The sequence below is a fragment of the Frankliniella occidentalis genome, unplaced genomic scaffold, assembly GCF_000697945.3.
Source record: "Frankliniella occidentalis isolate FOCC.00 unplaced genomic scaffold, Focc_3.1 Scaffold4, whole genome shotgun sequence".
NCBI lineage: Eukaryota > Metazoa > Arthropoda > Insecta > Thysanoptera > Thripidae > Frankliniella > Frankliniella occidentalis.
In genome coordinates, this window is record NW_026267134.1 from 1,034,264 (window position 1) to 1,036,063 (window position 1,800).

The following is a 1,800-nucleotide window of genomic DNA, read 5'->3' on the forward strand; positions in this document are numbered from 1 at the left end:
GGGGGTAGTTCCTCTTCCATTTTTCGATTTGAGAACGCCTTCCATTAGTTCGTGTCGAATTTCGAAACTTTTTCCATAAAACGCTCCCATAAAGTACCCTGGGATGTGGACTTCAGCACATAATTCGACCGGCGTTCGTCATCTGCATAGCTAAGAAGCAAATATCCCGAGTTTGAACCTAATCGGGAATTTACACCTACCTAAGTCTCCTTGTTAGTGTCGGCACGCAGGGGGTAGCGCAACACTGCCACCCGCTGGGGCGAGGAGCAGACGAGTGGAGGTGGTAACAATTATTGGCTCTCACCGCCTGGCTGAACGGCCCTTGTCTGTCCTGCGGTGGCAAGTGTTGTCCTGATGCACAGTGCCATCTGTCCTTGCAGGCTGGCCTGTCCAGGCCGGTCGGGGGCACCGGGCACCCAACCCAAAGCTCACGCACCCACCCACCCCAGCCGTGGGCAGTCCCCGACGTGAGGGCCTGATAACGGCTCCCACGCCGCGGGCGGGCTTAGGCCTATAGGACCGGGCCCCGACTCGAGCTTCCCGCTACAGTGTGAGCGGGTGCCGACCGGGCGCACATGCAATACACACACAATACATTATGCAATTTGTAGTGCGTAAACGTGCAGAATTATAATCAGCCGTAAGAGTATGCACAAATTTTATGCATCATTGTGTGCGAATTGTTCATAACTATGCACAAAACTGTACATAGTAATTAATTGTGCATCAATAGTTGAGTGTGTGTATGGTGGCCCGTGAACAGACCACGAAATATTTAATCGAATATTTTGGCATACTTTGCCGCGTGCAGCTGTCTGGGCGTACCGATAATACCTTGTGAAGGATTTGGCTGGCTCTGTAAACCTTCAAAGGATTAAAGGAATATCTTCACTAATTCAACGGATTTTCTTCGCATTAAAAAGGAAATCGTTCGCTATTACCGTCTAACGTCTCTGATTTCCGAGGTGCGATGCGTTGTGAGCGCGAGATCCTGGCCTACAGATGTGTGTGTGTGGGGGGGAGGGGTTGCTTTGGGGCTGCCTACTCGTTTGTTTAGGTTTGACATTAGGGTTGACCTTATCATTACAGTTTACTGAGAGCTCTTTTATTCTATTCATTATTACAAGAGAAGATGTTATGGAAACAATTATTAATCAGTTCGCCGTCGCCGTATAACTTTACAACAAGTCTAATAGCCTATAATACTTAATATATACTAAATATGAATTGGTGAAATAAATTCTACACACGCTGCCCAACAAAACTATAAATGATCGCGTGTCTTTTTGAGTAAACTGTCGTTTTGACACTTAAATAATAGCAGTTCGCGCAACATACACTTTAAATTGTAGAGAATACTAGATATCACTCCCCCTTTCCGACTCTCTCTTCGTCAATCATCCCCCCCCCCCACACTTCCCTCCTTCTACACTACACCTCTGCGTTTTGACTTAAATCTACGTTACGTACGTAGTGACCTCAGAACTCCATCGCACAGCCTATATCACAGCGACCTCACGCCTGTCTCTCTCAGAGCGCTGCCAGTGCCGCGAGGCACACCACGGTAAGGGCAGTCGCCCTGTTGGTCCACGCGCTGTTCGGTTTCGCCGTAGTCCCGGGCGCCGGACGCGGAGGGCTCTTGGTCGTAGGGGCCTCGGTCGAGGCGGTCGTAGGAGTGCCAGTCGAGTCGGTCGTAGGAGTGCCAGTCGAGCCGGTCGCAGGAGTGCCAGTCGAGCCGGTCGCAGGAGTGCCAGTCGAGCCGGTCGCAGGAGTGCCAGTCGAGCCGGTCGCAGGAGTGCC

At 50.8% G+C, this 1,800-nt stretch overlaps 1 protein-coding gene across 1 annotated transcript in view; it reads right to left on the minus strand.

The window, feature by feature from the left end:
- Positions 1 to 1,083: 1,083 nt before the first annotated feature.
- LOC113203639 (threonine-rich protein-like) overlaps positions 1,084 to 1,800 on the minus strand; it is a 1,581-nt gene continuing 864 nt past the window's right edge. Inside the window, exon 3 of the mRNA XM_052269084.1 lies at positions 1,084 to 1,789. Within this exon, the coding sequence (XP_052125044.1) occupies positions 1,531 to 1,789 (259 nt within the window). The 3' untranslated portion in view covers positions 1,084 to 1,530. The remainder of the gene's footprint in view (positions 1,790 to 1,800) is intronic.